At 38.0% G+C, this 26,715-nt stretch overlaps 1 protein-coding gene across 5 annotated transcripts in view; it reads left to right on the top strand.

Moving 5' to 3' along the window:
• Positions 1–26,715, top strand: part of MANBA (mannosidase beta) — a 112,074-nt gene that overhangs the window by 23,878 nt on the left and 61,481 nt on the right. For all 5 annotated transcript variants that reach the window (XM_027117018.1, XM_027117019.1, XM_027117020.1 and 2 more), the window contains one exon: positions 19,707–19,858. In XM_027117018.1, the coding sequence (XP_026972819.1) occupies positions 19,707–19,858 (152 nt within the window). The remainder of the gene's footprint in view (positions 1–19,706; positions 19,859–26,715) is intronic.

Here is a 26,715-nt window from a genome sequence, read left to right as displayed (position 1 = left end):
TTCCAGCCTTTAGTTGGTGGGAATGTGTCAGACTGGGATTTCTTTTTATTTATTTATTGTGTAGTATAACACACAAGAGAAAAAAACCAGAACATAAATGGAACACTTAACGAATGGTCAGAAAATGAACACTCACGTGACTGTCATCCTGATCCAGAAACAGGAGCATTACTAGCACCTCAGAGCTTCCCCACTGTGCAAGCTTCCCCAGTCACTGCCCCCTTTCCTTCCCGAAGATCCACTGTCCTGACTTATAACACTATATTTTATTTTTGCCTGTTTTTAAATGTTATGTACATAGAACCACATAGTTTATATTCTTTTATGACTGGCTAATTTGGCTCAACATTATATTTGTGACATTTAGATATGTTGTGGTGTGTAGCTGTAGTTTGTTTACTTACATTGCGTTGTACTGTTTCATTGTATTACACATTCTGCTGTTGAATTTGGGTAGTTTCCAGTTTTGGCTTTCCCGGATAATGCTGCTATGAACTTTATCGTATGACACTCGGAGCACATATGCCCCCAGCAGCATTCCTGCTGGAGTGGGATTGCTGGATCATAGGGTAGGCATGGGTTCAGCTTTTACAGAGGATGCTAAATTGTTTTCCAAAGTGTTTGTATTTCACCTTTACTCTGCACGCTCCCATGTTCGCTAACACTCGGTACTGCGTCAGAGGGGAATTCTTCCTTCATCACTGGCCTCTCCCTACCTGCTCTCTACTGCTCATGTTTCCTGATGGTTTCATTGTTATCCTGGGCTTGCTTTATGCAAAAATATTTCTGTTTTTAAAGTATCTCACTGAAATCCATATTGCTAGGTTTATATCTTTCTTGCCTGTCTTCCATCGACATTAGACGTATGCGTTTTAATCTTTTGTTTACTGGGCACGTCAGAAGACGACAGCACAGTCTCCGAAGGAACGCCTTGGGGAAGTTACAGATTTTGGTTGCAGCCCATGCAGGCAGAGATGTACTGGGTCAGAAAAAGAATGCAGGTGCTGTGGGGAAGGGAAAGTGCTGACTCTATTTCTTTTGGACGGGAAAGAATATCTTGATGACTGAGATTTTTGTTGGTGTTGTTAAAAGGAGTAACTTCGGAGCAAATGGTTTAAGTATGAGGGGAGATAATTAATGAGTACTTCAAAAATAAATAAATTAGGGCTTCCCTGGTGGTGCAGTGGTTGAGAGTCCACCTGCCGATGCAGGGGACACGGGTTCGTGCCCCGGTCCGGGAAGATCCCACATGCCGCGGAGCGGCTGGGCCCGTGAGCCATGGCCGCTGAGCCTGCGCGTCCGGAGCCTGTGCTCCGCAACGGGAGAGGCCACAACAGTGAGAGGCCCGCGTACCGCAAAAAAAAAAAAAAAAAAAATTAATTAAAAAATAAAAGCAAATGTTGGGATATTATAAAGTCTGTCAAGCAAGTTATTTCAAGAGGGACCTTCGAATGTGAGTCTGGGAGAGTTGGCTTTATCAGTTTAGGAAAGCAACTTGATTTTTTAACACAAAAGAAAGTTTTGTGTCTAAATGGTAGTGGGAGAGGCTACTCTGGGTAAATGGAATAAAAAAGAAACTCCTCCCCATGACTGTTTTTGCCATTTTCTGCTCTAATTGAATATTTGTATTCTACTAATTGATTGTATTGAATTGCCTAGGTAGTATGTGTGTTAAGGGCATAATAAATAGTTTGGAATGACTGTTATGGTTTACCTTTCTGGAAAACTAGGAAATCACTTAGTTGATATTTCACTTTAGCACAACTTACTTTGTAAGACTCTTCCAAGTATTCCCTATATAAGGTAAATCTTTTTGCTGAAAGCAAGAGAAGGTAGTTGCCGTTTATATTTGACCTGGCATCAAGATTCTCCAATTAAATTACTGTAGGGAAAGAAAAAAGTGTAATCATATGTATTCCACAATCAGAAATTATACTGCACAGTTCCCAAGCCAGAAGAGGTAAAAGATTGCCCCTAGCTATTACAATTAGAAAAATAACGGAGATTTCCTTTACTGTTTTGTTTTTTAAAAACTTCACTTTGTTCTTTGTTTCTTGAGTTCCCAGTTTCATCTTTGCAATATGCACAGGGCAGAAAGAGGTCCCAGTGCCACTTCCTCTTTCAAAGTGCTACTCTTGGGTCTCTCAAGACCTTAAAAGCACATAGCCAAAAAATATGGAATTCAGAATAATCAAGGTGTTTTTCTGACCACTTCTGTACTTTTGATCCATACTGAGGGTCCACAGAGATGTGAAGTGTGTTTCCTTCTGTATTTCCCAGGTTTCCTAGGACAGCCATAACAAATGAGTAGCTTAAGATAAAAATAATTTATTTTCTCACAATTTTGAAGGCTGGAAGTCCAAAATCAAGGTTTTGGTAGGGTCATGTTCCTTCTGAAGTTTTCAGGGGAGGATCCTTACTTGTCTCCTCTGGCTTCTGGTAGTTACTGCTAGTCCTTGGCATTTCTTGGCTTGTGGGTGCATCACTCCAATCTCTGCCTCTGTCGTCATATGGCCTTTTCCCTGTGTGTGCCTCTGCTTTTCTTTTCTTTTTTTTTCTCAATTAGCTGTATCTCATTATCACCCCTTCAGATCAATAAATCAATCATTCCTTCTTTTTGATAATTTAATTTAATTTCTTTACATTTGGCTGTATTGGATCTTTGTTGCTGAGCGTGGGCTTTTCTCTAGTTGCGGTGAGCGGGGGCTACTCTTCGTTGTGGTGCGTGGGCTTCTCACTACGGTGGCTTCTCTTGTTGCGGAGCACGGGCTCTAGGCACGCGGGCTTCAGTAGTGGTGACTCGCGGGCTCTAGAGCGCAGGCTCAGTAGTTGTGGCTCATGGGCTTAGTTACTCTGTGGCATGTGGGATCTTCCCGGACCAGCGATTGCACTGTGTCCCCTGCATTGACAGGCAGATTCTTAACCACTGCACCACCAGGGAAGTCCCTCTGCTTTTCTTATAAGGATACTAGCCACTGGATTAGGGCCCACCCTAATTTGGTATGACCTCATTTTAACTTAACTAACTGCATGTTCAAAGACCGTTTTTCCAAATAAGGTCACATTCTGAGTTTCTGAATGACATGTATTTTGAGGAAACACTGCTCAACTCAGTACACCTTTCTTTTATCTTTCTCCCTGTCAAAGTTAAACATTTCCAAAATGGCTACAGGCAGTGGCTTACCCAGAGTGGGCTATGGCAGCAGTTGGCATTGGGTGTAGGCAGCAAGTGGTTGCATTGTGTGTAGACGACAGGTGGCCTGTCTTTTATTAGTAGTATGTTCTGGCAATTCTGTGCAACATCAGTGATAAAATATTCCTCCCCCCAAAATCTTTTGTTGGTCTGTTTTACCCATGTGTGCAATTGTACTTGAGTTTTAATACCATATGTGTAGGCTTCAACATAGCATATTTTTATTATTAACCCTCTAATAAATATTATATTCTACATGGAAGTGAATTTGGAGAACTTTTATATGGTTGTCCCGAGGCTCATGGGGACTTAGCTTCATACAGTCATTTTGAAAGTATGTTCATAACCGTTTGGAATTGTTTAAACTTGTTTTGGGCATACTTCATGTCCCTAGTCCCTGTCTTATTACATATTCTTGCATTTAAAAGTAGATTAGAAACAGTAGCACAGTAGTTATAAAAAAGAAGAAACTTAACCTGAGTTACTTTATTGTGACCTCTTGGAGTTCTTATTTTTATGTTTAAAATTTTAAATGGAAAGAAATAATTGATAAGCTGGATTTTATTAAAGTTAAAGACTTCTGCTTTGCCAAAGACAATGTTAAGAGAATGAGAAGACAAGTCACGGATGGGAGAAAATATTTGCAAGACACACATCTGTTAAACAAAATACGTAAAGAACTCTTAAAACTCAACAATAAGAAAACAGATAACCCAATTAAAAAATGGGTCAAACATTTAACAGACATCTCACCAGAGAAGAGATACAGATAGCAAATAAGCATGTGGAAAGATACCCCACATCGTATGTCGTCAGGGAAATACAAATTAAAACAACAATGAGATAACACTACCATCTATGAGAATGGACAGACTTTGGAACACTGACAATTCCAAATGCTGGTGAGGATGTAGAGCAACAGCAGCTGTCATTCATTGCTGGTGGGCGTGTCCAATGGTACAGTCAGTCACTTCGGAAGATAGTTTAGTGGTTTCTTACAAAACTAAACATACTCTTAACCATATGATCCAGCAATCAAGCTGCTCAGTATTTACCCAAAGAAGTTGGAAACTTATGTCCACACAAAAACTTGCACATAAATGTTTATAGCAGCTTTATTTCTAATTGCCAAAACTTGGAAGCAACCAAGGTGTCCTTAAGTAGATAAAGTAATAAACTGTGGTCTATCCAGACAATAGAATATTACTCAGCACTGAAAAGAAATGAGCTATCAAGCCATGAAGAGACATGGAGAAACCTTAAATGCATATCACTAAGGGAAAGAAGCCCATCTGTAAATGATTCCAAGTATGTGATATTCTGGAAAAGACAAAACTACGGAGAAATTTAAAAGATCAGTAGTTGCCGAGGGTCGGGAGGAAGAGGGAGTGATGAATAGGCAGAGCACAGAGGATTTTTAGGACAGTGAAACTACTCTAATACCATAGTGGTGGATACTTGCTGTTATGTATTTGTCCAAACTCATAGAATGTGCAACACTGTGAGTGAACCCTAAGGTAAACTATGGACTTAGGGTGATTATGAGGTGTCAATATAGGTTCATCGATTGTAACAAATGTACCACTGTGGTGGGGGATGTTGATGATGGGGGTGGATATTCATGTGTAGGGTCAGGGGGTAATCTTTGTACCTTCCGCTCACTTTTGCTATGAACCCTAAACTGCTCTAAAAAACTTGTTATTTAAAAAAACTTGAAATAGAGAAAAGTGTTAACTATGATGTGTTAATATGCAATATTTTGCTTGGTAAGTGCATATTTGGGTTCATATATGAAATCTTTTACTAATTTTAATACCTTCAGAGTTGAAATTTATTCTTCTTTTACTTGATAATTGTTTTAAAACTAAAGAATCAAAGTAAAACATGACATCAGTGATATGCTTTAGTAGCGGCAGATATTAAAAAACCCCAAAGTACCTTGGAAATCTTTTTGATAGCACTCCAGATGCTTCATACAGAGATCAACTGTGTGACTTAATCATATAGGTCTGTAGAGAAGGTGGTACAATTGAAATACAGAAGTCATTCTTTTATTTCTGGAAAGACTGCCTCCGTACTCACAGAAGATATCTTGAAACAACAGGAGGTTGTTTCTAAAGGTTTAGAGGTTTTCTAAACCTCTGTTGTGGTCAGCTCTATAGGAGTACTGCGTATATGGCCAGTATTCACAGTGGAGTTCATACAAAAATCAAAGAGATTAATCCTATATATTTTTTCTGCCTCCTGAAAATCATTCTTTGAACCTTGCAGAATTTGCTGTTTTGGAAACATTTCTTCATGTGTGACATTTTCTGGAAGTTTGGAAAAATTTTATTCATTCTTTTTAATCTCACCTCATCATTGGAAAAAGCTGCAGAAAGTCTTTCCTAGACAAAAGGAATGCTCATTATGAAGCTAGGGCACCATAAAGCTAAATTTTGAAAAGCTAATCTCAACTTTGAAGTCCTGTGTGAGCCAAAGCAAATGTGGACATGTGTGAATCAGCTCAGATTTTGTTCTCTGCTAGTGTGGGTTTTCTCGTCTGAATTATCTTTTTTTTTTTTCCCTCTCCTTAGTGTAGAATTTTAGATGAGGTTAATCAGATACAAATATATATGCTTTGAGCAATGTACAGTGAAATTCCAAGCTTTTAAAACTTGTCTTTGAAGATAAGTGCACAGAAATTTTGAAGGCTATTCATTTTTCAAAAACAAACTGTAAGGAAATGGACATTTACATAGAAAAAAAAAGAATAAAAATTTGAAGAAGAGTGCCGGGAGAAACAACAGGAGATGCTGATCTTACGTTGCCTGAAGAAATCAAAATAGCAATGTTGAATTATACCAACCGTTTTCACCAAGAGCTGGAGATTTGCTCTAAAGCAATGGATCATATATCTGTGTTCACTATCATTCAGCCATTTTCTCTGATTTTGCAGAAGAAATACTTGAGAAGTGGAAAAATTTTGAACCCAGGGGCATTTGTAAGCAGTTTGAATGGATCTCAAGGAAATGGACATGGATACTTAAGCTTTTTTTGGAATTTAATGTGAAGAGGAATTTTTATGAATCTCTGGCAGACTTATCTTTTTATCTAATACCTTCCCAAAATATTGTATATCTTTGGCTTTATTTGAAAGAACATTTCTAAATTAAAATTAATAAAATGTGTTTTTCCATCAATTATTCAAGGATAGATTGACAAATCTGGCTATACGGGCCTCTCATTGTTGTGGCCTCTCCCGTTGCGGACACAGGCTCCGGACGCGCAGGCTCAGTGACCATGGCTCACAGGCCCAGCCGCTCCGCGGCATGTGGGATCTTCCCGGACCGGGGCACGAACCCGTGTCCCCTGCATCGGCAGGCGGACTCTCAACCACTGCGCCACCAGGGAAGCCCTTGACAAGGTTCTTGACATTTTTAGAAGTTAAGGCTCAAATTAGCAAATATTATCCATTACTATAACAAACCAATATGTAGATGTTAGTTTCTTTTTTAAAAAAATTAATATAATCAAATTCATGAATCCAGTACTTCTTCCTTTTTTATACTCTAACATTTATTTTACTTAAAAAACGGTGTGATTATTCATATGGAGTTAAATACAAGAGACCTTTCAGTGTCTGCATTTTTTCTGGCCACCATCATTATTCATTTTATTTCATTATTATTACTGAAAATAATTTTGTCATATAGAAGAGGGGTATGTTAAAAAGTGATCCTATCTAGTGTCAGATACACGAAATATACATCTGGCTACAAAGATATCAATCAGGTAACTATGCTGATGTGAACTTTAATCTGTTAACTTCTGGTTGTGCTGCTGTCTGCAGACTTCTAGGTCACAACAAGGAGAGCCACTCTGGCATGTTCTTGTGCAGGTCTGTTTGAGGAGAGCTCTTTGTGGAGATCCAGCACCAGTTTTCTCAGTATTTCTGCATGTTAGAGGACTTTCAGAGCAGAGAGAAATGTGGGGTTGGTTGTCACTAAAAATGCATGACAGTAGAGATGAAATTGTTTTAGAAAGTGTACTTCGGAAATGCATGAAAATTATTTGAAAAATATTTCAGTTAACACTTGCCAATGTTTAGAAATAAGTTATTTTTTTAAAAAAAGAAGAAACTTATTCTTTTGAAAATGTAGTGATACTATGACAGCTTTTTAAGTATTTGACTATAGACAGCTGAGAAGTAATACTCAGTTTATGAATCAGTGCTTCATTACATCAGCATCTGTCTGGTCTGCCAGAGAAAGAAATTTGAGAAGTATATGGTATTTACTTATTAGTCACAAACCTCTTAAGCCCTTTAGTTAAGATATTCCTAACTCTTGTCTAAAAAAATGTGTTCAGCTATCCTGTACTTTTAAAGTTAATCCTTCTATTTTAAAAATGAGATCATGAAGCTAATTTAAAAAGTAATTTAGTGACTTGCCAATAGAACCTTCAACTTTAGATAGAAAAGTTTGGAAATGAAAAATTTTTTAAATTCAAACTGCTTGACTTACACATTTAGGTTCTTAGATATTTAGACCCTCTTCTACTTTTAGACAGTAACTTACTTTGTTGAGCTGTTTAAAATATTTTTGATTTTGTAGGGAGATAGTATATTCACTCTGGTTGTAAATGTGTTACTCAGGGGTCTTTTCAAGAAACCTTTCTCAGAGCCCATTATTTTCTCTGAGGTAAAATCACTTGCTGTAGAAGAAGGCTTTTATGTTACCTGTCAGTATTGCCAGAGGACATGGTTTTACTGACACTAATCATAGACAGACCAGCCTTTAACCTCTCAAAGAATGTGCAGAGGGAAACGTGCCTGGTAATTACTGCTTCACCTCGGAGGCGGAGGCGCTGTCAGTTGGGTTAGGGTTTACTTTGACTGGGGTCATAAAATTTTATTGTAGGAACTGGGAGATAGGGATAGCTGTCTTTTCATGAGAAAATTTGCACAGAAATGAAAAACTATGTTAGAAGATGTGTTTTATCATTAATACTATTTGTAGCATTAATGGATATAAAGAAATAAGTGAGTTCTCTTTTCTCGATTAGTGATTCTCAAAATTTTTTGGACTCAACTGCTTCATATTCTTAAAAATTATTGAGGACCCTAAAGTGCTTTTGTTTGTGGGTAAATATTAAAGCAGAGGTTTAAATCTTTATTTATTCATTTCAACTCACAATACTAAACCCATGACATGTTAATATATGTCGTTTTATTAAAAGTAAATATATTTATAGAATAAAAAAATTTAGTGAGAATAATGATTGTTTTACATGTCTAATGTCTTGCTTATTAGTAGACAGCTGGATTCTCATTTTCTTCTACTTTCAATTAATTTGCAATATATTGTTTTTGTTGAAATATATGAAGAAATTCTGGCCTCACACAGATAACATAGTTGGAAAAGAGGAGTATCTTAATAGCCTTTTCAGGTAATTGTAGGTATTTTTTGGTACTGCACTAGAACTTAACAAGTGGTAGTTTCTTAAAGGTTAGTTGCAATGTGGAGCCTAAAACCATTTTGATGAGCTGTTTATACTCTGTTGCATTAAAATCTATTGGTATATCTTGCACTCGTAATGGATTTTTATTTTTTTAAATTGAAGCATATAGTTCATTTACAATGTTGTGTTAATTTCTGCTGTATGGCAAAGTGATTCAGTTATACATATATATATATATTCTTTTTTAATATTCTTTTCCATTATAGTTTATCACAGGATATTGAATATAGTTCCCTGTACTATACAGTAGGACCTTGTTATTTATCCATTCTATATATAGTAGTTTGCATCTGCTAACCCCAAATTCCACTCCATCCCTTCCCCCTCTGCTTGGCAACCACTCTATCTGGTTGAGTCTGCTTCTGTTTCATAGATAAGTTCATTTCTATTACATTTTAGATTACACATGTAAGTGATATCATATGGTATTTGTCTTTCTCTTTTTGACTTACTTCACTTAATATGATAATCTCTAGGTCCATCCATGTTGCCACAAATGGGCAAATGCCACAAATTATTTTGTTCTTTTCTATGGCCGAGTAGTATTCCATTGTATACATGTACCACATCTTCTTTATCCATTCTTCTGTCGATGGACCTCTAGATTGTTTCCATGTCTTGACTATTGTGAATAGTGCTGTTATGAATATAAGGGTGCATGTGTCTTTTTGAATTATAGTTTTGTCTGGATATATGCCTAGGAGTGGGATTGCTGTATCATATGGCAACTCTATTTTCAGTTTTTTGAGGAAACACCATACTGTTTTCCATAGTGGCTGCACCAATTTACATTCCCACCAGCAGTACAGGAGGGTTCCCTTTTCTCCACACCCTTTCTAACATTTGTTATTTGTAGACTTTTTAATAATGGCCATTCTGACTGGTGTGAGGTGGTATCTTGCAGTTTTGATTTGCGTTTCTCTAATAATTAGTAATGCTGAGTATCTTTTCACGTTCCTGTTGGCCATCAGTATGTCTTCTTTGGGAAATGTCTATATATATCTTCTGCCTATCTTTAGATGGGGTTATTTGTTTTTTCTGATATTGAGCCACACGAGCTGTTTGTGAATTTTGGAGATTAATCCCTTGTCAGTTGCATCATTTGCAAATATTTTCTCCCAGTCCATAGGTTGTCTTCGTATTTTGTTTATGGTTTCCTTTGCTGTGCAGAAGCCTGTAAGTTTGATTAGGTCCCATTTGTTTATTTTTGCTTTTATTTCTATTGCCTTGGGAGACTGACCTAAGAAAACATTGGTATGATTTATGTCAGAGAATGTTTTGCCTATGTTCTCTTCTAGGAGTTTAATGGTGTCATGTCTTATAGTTAAGTATGTAAGCCATTTTGAGTCTATTTTTGTGTATGGTATGAGACCATTTTCTTCATAATGGATTTTTTTTCCACACACACTGTATTTTATTTTTACAAGAGATAAATAAACTGACAGCAAGCATTGTAAATGGATGACCACAGCAAAAGCAACAGTGATTGCAATTACCAAACACGAAACACACTCATACAATGTCATAATATTGACATTCAGTCCAGTAATCCTCCACTGTAACAGCTCCTTTACTTTGCAGTGAAAATTGATTTGTGTATTTTTTGCCTCTGAGTCCTTGTGGGATTTTTTTTTTATTCAAACAGAAACTCACAAAAATTATAATCATCCTCATCAGTTCACTCAGTTGCATGTAATTAATTTTTTTTCATCTTGATCTTTTGTTAGCACTTTTATGAGTTCATCAGTTTTCCATTAGAGTTCTGAAAATGCTTATTCATTCAGTTCAGCAGTATAGTCAGTTACCAGAAACCTGTACTTGTCAGAGTCTTTTCCATGAATTCCTTGAAGATGAAACCCTTTTATAGGAACATTTTTGTGAAAGCATCAGAATACACCCAGAACTGTCTGTAAATGACAAAAGACTTAAAAATGACCACGGTTAAAGATTTGATGAAAGTTCATAATAATGCAATTAACAAGGAAATTTAGTTATTTCTGAGATATACATTTTAAAGTAATAACTAGAATTATGACTTATAACATTATACCAGAACATATAAGATTTTTAGAAATTTCATGTAATGTCTGAAACATTTATATTAACATATTTCCATACAAATAACCCAAAGAAAGTTTAGTTGTTTTCTTTGTTTGTTTGTTTTTTTATACTGCAGGTTCTTATTAGTCATCAATTTCATACACATCAGTGTATACATGTCAATCCCAATTGCCCAATTCAGCACCCCACCATCCCCACCCCACTGCGGTTTTCCCCCCTTGGTGTCCACACGTTTCTCCTCTACATCTGTGTCTCAGCTTCTGCCCTGCAAACTGGTTCATCAGTACCATTTTTCTAGGTTCCATATACATGTGTTAATATATGATATTTGTTTTTCTCTTTCTGACTTACTTCACTCTGTATGACAGTCTTCAGATCCATCCACATCTCAAAAAATGACCCATGGGCTTCCCAGGTGGCGCAGTGGTTGAGAGTCCGCCTGCTGATGCACGGGACACGGGTTCGTGCCCCGGTCTGGGAAGATCCCACATGAGCGGAGTGGCTGGGCCCATGAGCCATGGTCGCTGAGCCTGTGCGTCCGGAGTCTGTGCTCTGCAACAGGAGAGGCCACAACAGTGAGATGCCCACGTACCAAAAAAAAAAAAAAAAAAAAAAAGACCCAGTTTCGTTCCTTTATATGGCTGAGTAGTATTCCATTGTATATATGTACCACAACTTCTTTTTTTTTTTTGCGGTACGTGGGCCTCTCACTGTTGTGGCCTCTCCTGTTGCGGAGCACAGGCTCCAGACGCACAGGCTCAGTGACCATGGCTCATGGGCCCAGCTGCTCCACGGCATGTGGGATCTTCCCGGACCGGGGCACGAACCCGCGTCCCCTGCATCGGCAGGTGGACTCTCAACCACTGCACCACCAGGGAAGCCCTACCACAACTTCTTTATCCATTTGTCTGTTGATGGGCATTTAGGTTGCTTCCATGACCTGGCTATTGTAAATAGTGTTGCAGTGAACATTGGGGGTGTATATGTCTTTTTGAATTATGGTTTTCTCTGGGTATATGCCCAGTAGTGGGATTGCTGGATCATATGGTAATTCTGTTTTTAGTTTTTTAAGGAACCTCCATACTGTTCTCCATAGTGGCTGTATCAATTTACATTCCCACCAACAGTGCAAGAGGGTTCCCTTTTCTCCACACCCTCTCCAGCATTTGTTGTTTGTACATTTTCTGATGATGCCCATTCTAACGGGTGTGAGGTGATACCTCATTGTAGTTTTGATTTGCATTTCTCTAATAATTAGTGATGTTGAACAGCTTTTCATGTGCTTCTTGGCCATCTGTATGTCATCTTTGGAGAAATGTCTAGTTAGATCTTCTGCCCATTTTTGGATTGGGTTGTTTGTTTATTTAATATTGAGCTGCAGGAGCTGTTTATATATTTTGGAGATTAATCCTTTGTCCGTTGATTCATGTGCGAATTTTTTCTCCCATTCTGAGGGTTGTCTTTTCGTCTTGTTTTTGGTTTCCTTTGCTGTGCAAAAGCTTTGACGTTTCATTAGGTCCCGTTTGTTTATTTTTCTTTTTATTTCCATTACTCTAGGATGTGGATCAAAAAAGATCTTGCAGTGATTTATGTCAAAGAGCATTCTTCCTATGTTTTCCTCTAAGAGTTTTATAGTGTCTGGTCTTACATTTAGGTCTCGAATGCATTTTGAGTTTATTTTTGTGTATGGTGTTAGGGAGTGTTCTAAGTTCATTCTTTTACGTGTAGCTGTCCAGTTTTCCCAGCACCACTTATTGAAAGACTGTCTTTTCTCCACTGTATATCTTTGCCTCCTCTGTCATAGATTAGTTGACCATAGGTGCGTGGGTTTATCTCTGGGCTTTCTATCTTGTTCCAATGATCTATGTTTCTGTTTTTGTGCCAGTACCATATTGTCTTGATTACTGTAGCTTTGTAATGTAGACTGAAGTCAGGGAGTCTGATTCCTCCAGCTCTGTTTTTTTTCCCCTCAAGACTGCTTTGGCTATTCGGGGTCTTTTGTGTCTCCATACAAATTTTAAGATGATTTGTTCTAGTTCCATAAAAAATGCCATTGGTAATTTGATAGGGATTGCGTTGAATCTGTAGATTGCATTGGGTAGTATAGTCATTTTCACAATATTGATTCTTCCAATCCAAGAACATGGTATATCTCTCCATCTGTTGGTATCATCTTTAATTTCTCTCATCATTGTCTTATAGTTTTCTGCATACAGGTCTTTTGTTTCCCTACATAGGTTTTTTTTTTTTCCCCAGGTAGGTTTATTCCTAGGTATTTTATTCTTTTTGTTCCAGTGGTAAATGGGAGTGTTTCCATAATTTCTCTTTCAGATTTTTCATCATTACTGTATAGGAATGCAAGAGATTTCTGTGCATTAATTTTGTATCCTGCAACTTTACCAAATTCACTGATTAGCTCTAGTAGTCTTCTGGTGGCATTTTTAGGATTCTCTATGTATAGTATCATGTCATCTGCAAACAGTGACAGTTTTACTTCTTCTTTTCCAATTTGTATTCCTTTTATTTCTTTTTCTTCTCTGATTGCCGTGGCTAGGACTTCCAAAGCTATGTTGAATAATAGTGGTGAGAGTGGACATCCTTGTCTTGTTCCTGATCTTAGAGGAAATGCTTTCAGTTTTTCACCATTGAGAATGATGTTTGCTGTGGGTTTGTCATATATGGCCTTTATTATGTTGAGGTAGGTTCCCTCTATGCCCACTTTATGGAGAATTTTTATCATAAATGGGTGTTGAATTTTGTCAAAAGCTTTTTCTGCATCTATTGAGATGATCATATGGTTTTTATTCTTCAATTTGTTAACATGGTGTATCACACTGATTGATTTGCGTATGTTGAAGAATCCTTGCATCCCTGGGTTAAATCCCACTTGATCATGGTGTGTGATCCTTTTAATGTGTTGTTGGATTCTGTTTGCTAGTATTTCTTGAGGATTTTTGCATCTATATCCATCAGTAATATTGGTCTGTAATTTTCTTTTATTTAGTATCTTTGTCTGGTTTTGGTATCAGGGTGATTGTGGCCTCATAGAATGAGTTTGGGAGTGTTCCTTCCTCTGCAGTTTTTTGGAAGAGTTTGAGAAACATGGGTGTTAGCTCTTTTCTAAATGTTTGATAGAATTCCCCTGTGAAGCCATATGGTCCTAGACATTTGTTTGCTGGATGATTTTTAATCACAGTTTCAATTTCATTACTTGTGATTGGTCTGTTCATATTTTCTATTTCTTCCTGGTTCAGTCTTGGAAGGTTATACCTTTCTAAGAATTTGTCCATTTCTTCCAGGTTGTCCATTTTATTGGCATAGAGTTGCTTGTAGTAGTCTCTTAGGATGCTTTGTATTTCTGAGGTGTCTGTTCTAACTTCTCCTTTTTCATATCTAATTTTATTGATTTGAGTCCTCTCCCTCTTTTTCTTGGTGAGCCTGGCTAATGGTTTATCAATTTTGTTTATCTCCTCAAAGAACTAGCATTTAGTTTTATTGATCTTTGCTATTGTTTTCTTTGTTTCTATTTCATTTTTTTCTGCTCTGATCTTTATGATTTCTTTCCTTCTGCTAACTTTGGGTTTTGTTTGTTCTTCTGTCTCTAGTTCCTTTAGGTGTAAGGTTAGATTGTTTACTTGAGATTTTTCTTGTTTCTTGAAGTAGGCTTGTATAGCTATAAACTTCCCTCTTAGAACTGCTTTTGCTGCATCCCATAGGTTTTGGATCATCATGTTTTCATTGTCATTTGTCTCTAGGTATTTTTTGATTTCCTCTTTCATTTCTTCATGATCTCTTGGTTATTTAGTAGTGTATTGTTTAGCCTCCATGTGTTTGTGTTTTTTACGTTTTTTTCCCTGTAATTCATTTCTAATCTCATAGTGTTGTGGTCAGAAAAGATGCTTGATATGATTTCAATTTTCTTAAATTTACTGAGGCTTGATTTGTGACCCAAGATGTGATCTATCCGGTAGAATGTTCCATGTGCACTTGAGAAGAAAGTGTAATCTGCTGTTTTTGGATGGAATGTCCTATAAATATCAATTAAATCTATCTGGTGTATTGTGTCATTTAAATCTTCTGTTTCCTTATGTATTTTCATTTTGGATGATCTGTCCATTGGCGTAAGTGAGGTGTTAAAGTCCCCCATTATTATTGTGTTACTGTCGATTTCCTCTTTTATAGCTGTTAGCAGTTGCCTTATGTATTGAGGTGCTTCTGTGTTGGGTGCATATATATTTATAATTGTTATATCTTCTTCTTGCATTGAACCCTTGATCATCATGTAGTGTCCTTCCTTGTCTCTTGTAACATTGTTTATTTTAAAGTCTATTTTATCTGATATGAGTATTGCTACTGCAGCTTTCTTTGATTTCCATTTGCATGGAATATGTTTTTCCATCCCCTCACTTTCAGTCTGTTTGTGTCCCTAGGTCTTACGTGGGTCTCTTGTAGACAGCTATATATGGGTCTTGTTTTTGTATCCATTCAGCAAGCATGTGTCTTTTGGTTGGAGCATTTAATCCATTCACGTTTAAGGTAATTATCGATATGTATGATCCTGTGACCATTTTCTTAATTGTTTTGGGTTTGTTTTTGTAGGTCCTTTTCTTCTCTTGTGTTTCCCACTTAGAGAAGTTCCTTTAGCATTTGTTGTAGTGCTGGTTTGGTGGTGCTGAATTCTCTTAGCTTTTGCTTGTCTGTAAAGCTTTTGATTTCTCCATCAAATCTGAATGAGATCCTTGCTGGGTAGAGTAATCTTGGTTGTAGGTTCTTCCCTTTTATCACTTTAAGTATATCATGCCACTCCCTTCTGGCTTGTAGAGTTTCTGCTGAGAAATCAGCTGTTAACCTTATGGGAGTTCCCTTGTATGTTACTTGTTGTTTTTCCCTTGTTGCTTTCAATAATTTTTCTTTGTCTTTAATTTTTGTCAATTTGATTACTATGTGTCTTGGCGTGTTTCTCCTTGGGTTTATCCTGTATGGGACTCGCTGCGCTTCCTGGACTTGGGTGGCTATTTCCTCTCCCATGTTAGGGAAGTTTTCGACTATAGTCTCTTCAAATATTTCTCTGGTCCTTTCTCTCTCTCTTCTACTTCTGGGACCCCTATAATGTGAATGTTGTTGTGTTTAATGTTGTCCCAGAGGTCTCTTAGGCTGTCTTCATTTCTTTTCATTCTTTTTTCTTTATTCGGTTCCACAGCAGTGAATTCCACCATTCTGTCTTCCAGGTCTCTTATCCATTCTTCTGCCTCAGTTATTCTGCTATTGATTCCTTCTGGTGTAGGTTTCATTTCAGTTATTGTGTTGTTCATCTCTGTTTGTTTGTTCTTTAATTCTTCTAGGTCTTTGTTAAGCATTTCTTGCATCTTCTCGATCTTTGCCTCCATTCTTCTTCCGAGGTCCTGGATCATCTTCACTATCATTATTCTGAATTCTTTTTCTGGAAGGTTGCCTATCTCCACTTCATTTAGTTGTTTTTCTGGCGTTTTATCTTGTTCCTTTTTCTGGTACATAGTCCTGTGCCTTTTCATCTTGTCTGTCTTTCTGTGAATGTGGTTTTTGTTCCACAGGCTGAAGGATTGTAGTTCTTCTTGCTTCCCATAATGGATTTTTTATCCATATATGTTATTGTAATATAATACATTGGTTATTTGAAAAATGTTGGCGTCTAGAGATTTTTAAATGTTTTCAAATGTTAAACCATTTTAGTATATAAATCACATTCAAATTTGTTAACATTACCATTGATGACTTTTGGGAAGCTGTCAAGCTCATGGTTGTGTATACAAGTTTTACTAAATCCTAATTTTTAACTGTTACTTGCCTTGAACTGACAAGACTCACTTCAGTCATTTTCAAGAAAATGTCTACCAAGTCACCAAGTCTGAATAACCATAGTTTGTCTGGAAGTTCTTTCAAGTTAAAAGAACCAGGTTTTATAAACCAGATGGCTAATTCAGCTTACAACTCAAACTGTGGCCCAGATACTTTTCCTTAAGACATCCATCGTGCGTGATGCTTTATTCATAGTTCCTATTTCATCATACAGTCTAGTACAGTGATGTGTACTCAAGGTTGGGGTTTAATAGAATTAATAATTTTTATTGCTTTATCAAGGACATCCTGAAGTGAAACTGCCCCCCACCGCTCCCGCTCCAATAATGCATGAAAGTGAAGGATACAGTGGCTACTAGCACAGTTTGGAGGCACTGCCTTGATTTTTGCCATGGCACCAGCAGTGTTACCCATTGTAAAACTCTCTCAGCTAATATGTGTGCTTCTCCAGCAAATGCAGTGTGAAAACCAACCCTATGAGATACTCTAGTGCTTTTTGTCATTGCTAGTTTTTAAAACATTATAATACGATGTAAAACAATGTATTACAACGTAATAAAGAATGTTAGCCTTTTGAAGAGTTTATCCGTCTAAGTTTAAAATATTCAGTTTCTTTTTCTTTATACTTAGAATGATTGGTCTCAAAATGATACTACAACGTAACTGGCACCATAAATATTATTTTTAAGTGTTCCATTGCATAAGATACAATAAGATAAATTATTAACATCTACAAAGTGGAGGGCAGTATGGCTTTCATCACAATCTCATTTCTTATTTATCATTTCACCCAGTTTCTTTGGAGTAGATTCCTCCCTTCCTTGAGTCAGAAGACTCTCTGATATGTCAGGTTCATTTTTTTCAGCACTTTTAAATGTAGACAGTGTGGTTGTAGGTGAGAATGTTAGTCTTCTAATCCCATTTTAAGACAACAATTTAAGACAAAAATTAGGGAAAAGCATATTAAAAGTAAGTTTTCTTTTAGAATGAGATAAAATATTGTTTAAATGAGTCTCAATTAAAATTTGTTTTTATTTGAAAACTTAAGAATATTACATGAAACAGTTAACAAAAGTACCTAGTCCTTTTGTGTTTTTGTGTAAGTTGCAAGGAAAACTTTGAGATTCAAAATAAGAATTTATTGAACAGTAATGAGGCTACAGAGATCATAGCAGGAATAACCAGCGGCAGCTAGTAAGAGCACAATAGTACTGAGAACAAATTGAGTTAATCTCTGGAAATGTACCTCTTCATACCCTCAACCTCTGCTAGAGAAGTAGAACACACCAGAATACACAAGCACACATTCCATTAGCTGTCAGAATGACCATGTCATTACACATCACATAGCTTCTGGAAAATTCCACTGTACACTCAAAAGAGAGTAAGAGTGAAAAGGCAAATGATGTTTTAGCTTTACTGTGAAAATAATTTTGAACTCAGGAACCCCCTTGAAAGGTTCCCAGGGATCTCATGGTCCCCTGGCCACATTTAAAGAACTGCTGTTCTAGATGTTTGAATCTACCATCAAGATGTTTTAAAAGTTACCTCTGGGGCTTCCCTGTTGGTGCAGTGGTTGAGGGTCCACCTGCTGATGCAGGGGACACGGGTTCGTGCTCCGGTCCGGGAAGATCCCACATGCCGCGGAGTGGCTGGGCCTGTGAGCCATGGCCGCTGAGCCTGCACTTCCGGAGCCTGTGCTCCACAACTGGAGAGGCCACAACAGTGAGAGGCCCGTGTACCGCAAAAAAAAAAAAAAGTTACCTCTGGCAGTAACCATTATTTTTTTGCATCCTAAAACAGGTGTAGTAATTCCATGTCAAGATCCTCCTCATCCAGGCCTTGTTCCGTGGCTTCTCATAAAGTTAACTCTGATATCTTTTGTCATGTCATATTAATTAGGGCAAGAGTCAGAAAGTGGAAGAATGGTGGACCTTTTATTACACGAAATAAGTTGATTTATTAATTATTTTTAACTAGAGAAGAAATGCATAATCTTGGTTTAAAGACAGGGCTTTGTTGGTATAGAAATGTGTCTCTCAGTACTTGATCCAGTTTATGGCTGGAAAGAATGAAGATTTGGATAAGAGTGTCAATCTTTGCTATCTAGGGTCTTGCTGCTCACTTCTTAACTGTAGGGAAACCTGGCTGGACTGTCACAGGGACAAAGGTCTCAGCTTCTTCTCACGTAGCAAGGATAACACTGGACTGTGTGCTTCCATCTTTTCTTCCAGTTGGAGCACCACTTACATCTCCAGTCTCCATACCAGTGCTGTCTCAGACATTGAGTTTGATGTGATAATTAGTTAGGACTAAATTGCCCATTAAGCAAAATGACTTTATAATAATGTGCTATCAAAACTGGAAAGTTGTTAGATTATGAAATACCTTGTATTGTATTTCTTTGATTCTAAAATTCATGTTTTGGCACATTTTAATAACACTGAAATGAGAATGTGTTTTTCAAAGATGCATCAGATTAACTGGTGACATATTTTCCCCACTTTTGTGAAATAGTATCAGTTTTTATTTTAATTTTGAAGTGTTATCTCAAATATATTTCTTTTGACATAATTGCAAATGCCTACATCTTGGGGAAGGCTACAGTATATTTCACTCTTCAATGGTTTCTGTATTTTTCTTTTCAAAGAGAAATAACAGGACCTGGCAATAATTTCTTTATATATATTTTTTCTAAAATGTGCACTTCCATATTAAGTACTTCATAGCAGATAGAAAATTAACACTAATTTATGTTCCTGTAAACTGCTCAGAAGTTTACTTTAAAAAAAATCTCTTTTGGGGGCTTCCCTGGTGGCACAGTGGTTGAGGGTCCGCCTGCCGATGCAGGGGACAGGGGTTCATGCCCTGGTCTGGGAGGATCCCACATGCCGCGGAGCAGCTGGGCCCGTGAGCCATGGCCACTGAGCCTGCGCGTCCGGAGCCTGTGCTCCGCAGAGGGAGAGGCCACAGCAGTGAGAGGCCCGCGTACCGCAAAAAAAAAAAAAAACTCTTTTGCTTATTTTTTTAAGGCTATAGTAAACAATACAGTTTGGTTTTGTCATATGCTTATGTTTTAAATTTCATATTCATTATTTAATTCTGTTAATAACAGGTTTATTTTAGGACAGTGGAACTCATAGAAGAGCCCATAAAAGGATCCCGTGGTCTGAGTTTCTACTTCAAAATTAATGGACTTCCAATATTTCTGAAAGGCTCGAATTGGATTCCCCCAGATTCATTCCAGGATCGAGTAACCTCTGCCTTGTAAGTTATCATCTTTTATTTCTTGTTCCTCTTCATATTATCAGTCCCACAGAGCTTAAGAGCTACTCATTTTAACTTTTTTTAGTTCCAGTGGAAGGAACCAAGAGGTAATATATAATTCTAGGATGATGGAAATTTTAGAAAGGATTTTAAAATCATTTATTTCATTCTCATGAGCTATAGGTAGTCTTACAGCTAAACTATTTGAGACTGCTGAAATCATCCAACGTTTATAGATTTTTTCTAGAGGAACAAGAAAATGACTAATGCACATTTTGGATAGTTAGCCCCTTTGGGGGAAAAATATGATTAAATTTGGATTTTTTTGTTTTTTTTTTTTGAAGAATGCCTTTTTTTTTTTTGCACACTTAAAAAGAAATAGGAACCCATATTTACCTTTTCATGCTAAGGTATTTGCACAGTCTTTCAATTTTACCTTAATAAAGAGAACTAAAGAAATTTAAAAATTCAAAGTGTTTTTCTGAAGCTTTGAGAATAGAATTTAACAAGAAAGTATTTCCTGATTAGGTTTATAAACTACTATCTTTGTAACAGTGAAAATAAGCTTTGTGAAGTGAAAATAAACAAATTTAACTTATTTAAATGTACAAACATGCATTGACGTATATCTTATGTTTAGAATGTAGATGTGGCTGGTAAGTAAACTCTAATTTTGCCAAAAGTTGTAGTAATATCCTTTTACTTCAAAATGTGTATAATGTTTTGAATTTCATATGAAAATGCAATCATTCTCCAGACACAACACAGATAATTTGCTGACTCTTCTCCTTTTCAAATGCTCCTTTCCACTCCTGGCAGGTTGGCAGTGGCTGTACAGCACAGTTGGGTCAATTAGTAAACCTGCCCATAGGTGGCTTTGCTGGGAGCACAGTGCTCTGAGTGTGTGGTCATCCTGTTATTGGCCTTTCTCCTTCCTTTCTGAATGCTGTTCTGGAAATGGAGGGTACATACTCTCAACGTGGCTGCAAATTTCTGTACTTACCTGAGGGTGATGTCAATAGAAATTGGAAACGCAGAAAGGAAGTTTACTAGATAAAGGAATACTGGACTGGAGGAATTGTAAAAAGGAATGAGAGAGAGCTAAATACTAATATTCAAAATTTGATTTTTATCATATAGTTTGAAATGGTTATATAAAATAAGCACATACTTTCCAAGGTTTACAGTATTTTTCTACAGGAGTAACTTTAAGACAAAAATTTAGGAGGATTCAAGATGGCGGAGGAGTAGGTAGACGTGGAGTTCATCTCTCTCCATGGATGCATCAGGAATACATCTACAGATGCAACAATTCTCACTGAACGTCAGTTGAAAACTAGCAGAAGACCTTGGACAATGTAAAGGACTATAAAGATCCCTGCATAACTGGGTAGGATGGAAAAAAGGAAGGGAGAAAGAGGAGGAGAGGAAGCGGAATGGGACCTGCACCCTTGGGAGGGGGAGCTGAAGCAGAGGAGAGATTCCCAAATGCGGAGAAACCCCCTCTGTAATGGGGATACCCCCTCTCCGATGGGGAAATCCACTGGGACAGAATGGAAGCATTTGACGCTGTCGGAAGAGCTTGAAGCTGCTGATCTGTGGCAGACGGAACAGAGTGAGAACTACACAGACGGTCCATACCTCAGCCCTATGTGCCCCGCACTGGGATGTGTGTTCACAGGTGTGCAAGGGGGCTGGGAGCTGGTGTGTGGGGATTGGAGAACAGGCCCAGAGCGAGAACTGCTGTTGGTTGTGGGGAGACGGACTGAGAGGACGGGAGGGAAGAAATCCGCAGCAGGGAATTCCTATGGAGGAAGACTGGACAGCCATGGAAGCAGGGGACTACTGCTGAGTCCTACGCAGGGGGAGGAGCCACTATTGTAATCTCTCTCTCCCCACATGTCGCCTCCTGCCGACGACAATAAAAGAAGCCTGCTCAGGGCTGGCTCTTTTGTGCTGGTTGTGAGACATAAAAAAGCCCCCTCAGAGCTGGCCCTCACGTGCTGGCTGCAGGGCAATTAAAAAAATAAACAACCACCCTCTCAGGGCTGGCCCTTACATGCCTTAGGCTGGGTGCCAGAAAAACCCCAGCCGGGGCTGGCCCTCACATGCCTTATGCTGGGCCCTGGAAAAGGCCCTCACTAGGGCCATATCTCTTGTACCCATGGCTGCCGGCTCCCCTGTGCATTTGGTGCCGCTGGGGCTCCCGTGATCCAAGCAGTCATACCACCTCTACACCCGGTTCTCACAGGGCCAGACCCAAGAGCTCCAAGGCAGCCTCAGGACCGGACTCCTGTGGGTGGACCACACGCAGAGGTGGGGATAAAACCAAAGCTGAACCCCAGGGATGGGGTGACTAAGGAAGAGGATGGAAAATATTTCCATCAGCTGTACAAGCTGCAGATTAAATCCCCATGGTCAGCTAGGAAGACCCTGTGTCTATGGAACATCTGAGTAGACAATGAGTGTTCCCACAAATGAAAACGGTCCAGCTCTGGCAGCTGTGGACTTTGGGGGCAGCACACGCAGGAAGTGGGCCACATCAGAGTCAGAGGGGTCCCCACAGGGCCCACAGCAGTTCTGGAGACCAGACCAGAGGCAGAGGAGGGGCTCCTGGGGAGGCGGAGGGGGACTATGGCTCACTGAGTGTGCAAGGACCTTCACAGCAGGTACCCCAGGGAAACATAATTATTACTATTAATTTTATTATGTTTTGATTCATTCTGTTGTTGGTTCTGGCTTCTTTTTTTATTTTTCCTTTGGTTTCTTTTTCTTTCTTTTTTTGTTTGTTCTTGTTTTAGTTTTTTTTTTTTTTATTTAGTCTTTTGGGATCTCTGTGTTTTATAACATATTTTTTTTTATACATTTCTATTTTTACTTTGCTTTTCTGTTGTTCTGTGTTCTTTTCCCTAATTTTTTTCTTCCTCTTTTTCTTCAGTTTTTTTTTAATATTTCCATTTCTATTTTGCTTTTCTGTTCTGTGTTTTTTCCCTTTTTATTTTATTATTATTTTTAAATCATTGTTATCAGTTTGTTCTATTTCCTTGCTTTATTCTTCAGTGGGCACACTGCTTTGGTTTTGTTTTTAGGTTATGTGTTTCTGTTAGTATTAATCCTAGTTGATTTCATTTTTGAGTTCTATTTGTCTGGTTGTTCTCTTGCTTTTTGTTTTATTTGCCTCTGTTTTTGTTTCTTTTACGTGTGTGTGTATTTCCTTGTTTCTGTTTGTTTGGTTTTGTTTTTAACATTTCTCTGGGGTTTTGTTTGTCTTTTTTTTTTAAATATATTTTCTACTTTATTATTACTTTTTTAGATTTCTGTTTCTATGTTGCTTTTCTGTTCTGTCTTCTTTCCCCTTTCTCTTTCTCTTCTTTTTCTTCTTTAAAATGTCATTTTTTTCAGTTTTGTTTCCTTGCTTCATTCTTCGGTTGGCACTCTGCTGTGGTTTTGTTTTTTGGTTTTGGGTTTTTGTCGGCTTTCTTCTTAATTGCTTGATTTTGTCTTGGGTTCTTTTGTTTGTCTGGTTATTCTCTTGCTATTTGCTTTACTTGGTTCTGTTTTTGCTTCTTTTGTGTGTGAGCATTTCCTTGTTTCTGTTTCTATTTGTTTGATTTTACTTTTTACCATTTGTCTGGGGTTTTGTTAGACTTTGTTTTCTTTTTTTTTTTAAACCCCTTTATTGCCGGGACAAGCGACTTGCAGGGTGTTGGTCCCTCGACCAGAAGTCGGGCCTGAGGCTCTGGAGTGGGAACACTGAGTCCAGGATGCTGGACCAGTAGAGAATTCCCAGCCCCAGGGAAGATTAATCTCGGAGAGCTCTCACGGAGGCCTCTATCTGAATCCAAGACCCAGCTTCACCCAACTGCCAGCAGCTCCCAGTGCTGGACGCCTCACAACAAACAACAAGACAGGAACACAAATGCACCCATCAGCACACAGACTACCTAAAGCCATACTAAGCTCACAGACACCCCAAAGCATACCACCTGACACGGCCCTACTCACCAGAGGGAAAAGACTCAGCTTCACCCACCAGAACACAGGCACCATTCCCTCCCATCAGGAAGCCTGCACAAGACACTGGACCAACCCCACCACCGGGCAGAGAACAGAAGCAAGAGGACCTACGACCCTGCAGCCGAGGGAAAGGAGACCTCAAATACTGTAAATTACACAAAATGAGAAGACAGAGAAATATCTTACAGGCAAAGGAGCAAGATAAAAACCCACAAGACCAAATAAATTAGGAGGAAATAGGCAAAGTACCTGAAAAAGAATTCAGAGTAATGATAGTAAAGATAATTCGAAATCTTGGAAATATAATAGACAAAATACAAGAAATATTTAACAAGGACCTAGAAGATCTAAAGAGCAAACAAACAGTAATGAACAGCACAATAACTGAAATTAAAAATACTCTAGGGCTTCCCTGGTGGTGCAGTGGTTGAGAGTCTGCCTGCCGATGCAGGGGACATGGGTTTGTGTCCACATGCCGTGGAGTGGCTAGGCCCGTGAGCCATGGCCATTGAGCCTGCACGTCCAGAACCTGTACTCCACAACAGGAGAGGCCACAACAGTGAAAGGCTCACATACCGCAAAAAAAAAAAAAAAAAAATACTCTAGAAGGAATCAATAGCAGAATAACTGAGGCAGAAGGACGGATAAGTGAGCTGGAAGATAGAATGGTGGAAATAACTGCCACAGAGCAGAATAAAGAAAAAAGAATGAAAGGAATGGAGGACAGTCTCAGAGACCTCTGGGACAACATTAAACACACCAACGTTCGAATTAAAGGTGTCCCAGAAGAAGAAGAAAAAAAGAAAGGGTCTGAGAAAATATTTGAAGAAATTATAGTTAAAAACTTCCCCAACGTGGGAAAGGAAACAGTCAAGTCCAGGAAATGCAGAGAGTCGCGTACAGGATAAACCCAAGGAGAAACACGCTGAGACACATATGAATGAAACAAAAATTAAACACAAAAAATATTAAAATCAGCAAGGGAAAAGCAACAAATAATATACAAGGGAATCCCCATAAGGTTAACAGCTGATCTTTCAGCAGAAACTCTACAGACCAGAAGGGAGTGGCAAGATATATTTAAAGTGATGAAAGGGAAAAACCTACAACGAAGATTACTCTACCCAGCAAGGATCTCATTCAGATTTGACATAGAAATCAAAAGCTTTACAGACAAGCAAAAGTTAAGAGAATTCAGCATCACCAACCAGCTTTACAACAAATGCTAAAGGAACTTCTCTAGGCAGGAAACACAAGAGAAGGAAAAGACCTACAAAAACAAACCCAAAACAATTACGAAAATGGTAATAGGAATATGCATATCAATAATTACCTTAAATGTAGATGGATTAAATGCCCCAACGAAAAGACACAGACTGGCTGAATGGATATGAAAACAAGATCCGTATATATGCTGTCTACTAGAGACCAACTTCAGACCTAGGGACACATACAGACTGAAAGTGAGGGGATGGAAAAAGACATTACATGCAAATGGGAATTAAAAGAAAGCTGGAGTAGCAATACTCATATCAGACAAAAAAGACTTTAAAATAAAAACTACTATAAGAGACAACGAAGGACACTATATGATCAAGGGATCAATCCAAGAAGAAGATATAACAATTGTAAATATCTATGCATCCAACATAGGAGCACCTCAATACATAAGGCAAATGCTAACAGCCATAAAAGGGGAAATCAACAATAACACAGTAATAGTAGGGTGACTTTAACACCCCACTTACACCAATGGACAGATCATCCAAAGTGAAAATAAACAAGGAAACACAAGCTTTAAATAACACATTAGACCAGATGGACTTAATTGCTATTTATGGGACATTCCATCCAAAAACAACAGAATACACTTTCTTCTCAACTGCACACGGAACATTCTGCAGGATAGATCACATTTTGGGTCACAACTCAAGCCTCAGTAAATTTAAGAAAATTGAAATCATATCAAGAATCTTTTCTGACCACAACATTATGAGACTAGATATCAATGACAGGAAAAGAACTATAAAAAATACAAACGCATGGAGGCTAAACAATACGCTACTAAATAACCAAGAGATCACTAAAGAGATCAAAGAGGAAATCAAAAGTACCTAGAAACAAATGATAATGAAAACACGATGACCCAAAACCTATGGGATGCAGCAAAGGCAGTTCTAAGAGGGAAGTTTATAGCAATACAATCCTACCTCAAGAAATAAGAAAAATCTGAAATAAACAACCTAACCTTATACCTAAAGCAATTAGAGAAAAACAAAAAAACCCCAAAGTTAGCAGAAGGAAAGAAATCATAAAGATCAGATCAGAAATAAAGGAAAAAGAAATGAAGGACACAATAACAAATATCAGTAAAACTAAAAGCTGGTTCTTTGAGAAGATAAACAAAATTGATAAACCATTAGCCAGACTCATCAGGAAAAAAAGGGAGAAGGCTCAAATCAACAGAGTTAGAAATGAAAAAGGAGAAGTAACAACTGACACTGCCGAAATACAAAGTGTTATAGACTACTACAACCAACTCTATGCCAATAAAATGGACAACCTGGATTAAATGGACAAATTCTTAGAAAAGGACAACCTTCGAAGACTGAAACAGGAAGAAATAGAAAACATGAACAGACCAATCACAAGTAATGAAATTGAAACTGTGATTAACGATATTCCAACAAATAAAAGCCCAGGGCTAGATGGCTTCACAGGCAAATTCTGTCAAACATTTAGAGAAGAGCTAACACCTATCCTCAAACTCTTCCAAAATATAGCAGAGGGAGGAACACTCCCAAACTCATTCTATGAGGCCAACATCACCCTGATACCAA

The sequence above is a fragment of the Aethalodelphis obliquidens genome, unplaced genomic scaffold (genome assembly GCF_003676395.1).
Source record: "Aethalodelphis obliquidens isolate GAN/ISIS:26980383/991018 unplaced genomic scaffold, ASM367639v1 scaffold17, whole genome shotgun sequence".
Lineage (NCBI taxonomy): Eukaryota > Metazoa > Chordata > Mammalia > Artiodactyla > Delphinidae > Aethalodelphis > Aethalodelphis obliquidens.
Note: the sequence above shows the minus strand (reverse complement) of the source record. Positions and strands in the feature narration are given on the sequence as shown.